The 2323-nt window shown below is 41.9% G+C and overlaps 1 protein-coding gene across 1 annotated transcript in view; it reads right to left on the reverse strand.

The window, feature by feature from the left end:
- Nucleotides 1-575: 575 nt before the first annotated feature.
- The window catches only part of LOC101862831, a gene marked incomplete at its 5' end in the record, with an annotated part of 9641 nt that continues 7893 nt past the window's right edge, over nt 576-2323 (reverse strand). The window contains 1 exon segment of the mRNA XM_013087731.1: nt 576-868. Within this exon segment, the coding sequence (XP_012943185.1) occupies nt 689-868 (180 nt within the window). The 3' untranslated portion in view covers nt 576-688.

Below are 2323 nucleotides of genomic sequence, written 5' to 3' on the forward strand. Positions count from 1 at the left end.
CTATTTGAACATAGGTTCTCCATTTTTTGCACAGTGACTGATCTACATTTTTGTAAACACCTGCAAGGTGTATTCTAGAACATTCCTTAATATATACTAATAAAAAAAAGTCCAAGTGGGTGGTTTCTACATATTTTTAGATGTTTACAGCTGGGGCAATATAGATCTAGCTTTTAATAGCAAGTCCGTCAGGTTTTTCTAATCAGGACATTATGCTTATTGAACGCATGTTCTGAGAGCCATTAGTGCAAACATAGTGTTCACTATAACAATAATTTCTTGTTACAAATTTTGCAAGTAAAAATTGTCTTTGATGTAGTAGTAGTATAAGGTTTTACGACGCTCGCAACTGCCAAGGTCATATGTCATTGATGAACTGTGACGTAGGCCATATGCGTAATCAAAATGTGTGTAAAGTGAGAAGCGGGAAGTGCTGTGAACAATACCATTTTATTCGTGACAGAGATTTCAAGTATTTTATATCAATTTATGAAGAATTTTTTTAAAATCTAGCCCCATTTGTTCTAGAAAAATATGATTTAGTTAAGACAATTAATTGATACAAACTGCTTTTGTTATGCAAAGTATGGATTTCACTGATTCACCCGTTAAAGAGATATTTGAGGATAAGTTGCACCCCAAATTTGGGACCGCACTATTAAACCACGTCCACTTTGCACCTTTCCTTTCACCACCCCCGGTCAGCCAGGGCGTCAGTAAACTCGGCCACCTCGTAGAGACAGGAACCAGGTGTGTCATCCAGGGATCGCGCCACCACCACACACGTCTCTGTCGTCTGCGCCACCAGCACGTTGTCGCCTGCTCGGGCCACCATCTTGTTCTTCCCGTGTTTGAAGCATGTGTACATCTAAAAAAAAAAAAAATAGGGACGAGAGATGGAAACGAGTTTTACGGACTAATTAAATTATTAATCTAACTTCCAAACAAAAAACCGGCTAAACGCTCAACCAACCAACCAATTTACCAACTAACCAACCAACCAACCAACCAATCAACCAAATAACCAGCCAACCAACCAACCAACCAATCAACCAAATAACCAACCAACCAACCAACCAACCAACTAACCAACCAACCTACCAACCTACCAACCAACCAATCAACCAAATAACCAAACAGCCAACCAACCGACCAACCAACCAACTGACCAACCAACCAGCCAGATACACAATCAGTCAGCTAGTTCCCCAACCAACCAACTGACCATTCGTATATCCAACGGATCAGTCAGTCAAGCAGACTGATTATCTACATACCTTTTAAAAATCTATCTACCTCCCTACTTACCTATCTACCTACCTACCTACCTACCCACCCATCCACGTTTTGTCCTTGGGAAAGTCACTTTACACGAATTTCCCAACTGGCTCGGTCCTTTCGTTCGGAGATGTACGTAAAACTCGAAGGTCCAACCTCTTGAACACGGTAACCTAACAGTGTTGATAGAGGCGTTAAACCAATACCGTTTCACAATTTTCACCATCCATCCACCAGCCCACTCACTCATCGTATCGACCTACCTACCTACCTCCGTTCCCACCTACCTACCCATCCATCTACTCATTTCCTACCGACCTACTTTCCTGCATGCTAGCCAGCTCGCCTACCTTCATAATATTCTCATCTCATAATTAACCTCCTACCACCCCCAGCATGCAACCGACCGACCATGTAACCAGCCAGACAGCGAAACATACCAGCAAACTCGTCAGCTCTCGCCGACTGACAGTGGCCACTTCACTCTACAAAGCTCAAAGGAATTCGATAAGCTGTTCTTAATACATGTAGGCTACACAAAATCGAAGAACCGCTACGTGCGACTCTCTTGTACCATAGACTTTGATTGATTATAATAATCGGCAACTGCCATGGCTGCCCTTAAGCTTGAATTATAACACCCTAGATCGGACACTGTCATAGGTTTGAAATATAATACCCTAGATCAGGCACTGTCATAGGTTTGAATTATAATACCCTAGATCAGGCACTGTCATAGGTTTGAATTATAATACCCTAGATCAGGCACTGTCATGGCTGCCCATATGTTTGAATTATAAAAACCCAGATTGGGCACTGTCATGGCTGCCCATAGGTTTGAATTATAAAAACCTAGATTGGGCACTGTCATGGCTGCCCATAGGTTTGAATTATAAAATCTTAGATTGGGCACTGTCATGGCTGCCCATATGTTTGAATTATAAAAACCCAGATTGGGCACTGTCATGGCTGCCCATAGGTTTGAATTATAAAAACCTAGATTGGGCACTGTCATGGCTGCCCATAGGTTTGAATTATAAAAACC

Source organism: Aplysia californica, unplaced genomic scaffold (assembly GCF_000002075.1).
Source record: "Aplysia californica isolate F4 #8 unplaced genomic scaffold, AplCal3.0 scaffold00630, whole genome shotgun sequence".
In the NCBI taxonomy this organism is placed as follows: Eukaryota; Metazoa; Mollusca; class Gastropoda; order Aplysiida; family Aplysiidae; genus Aplysia; species Aplysia californica.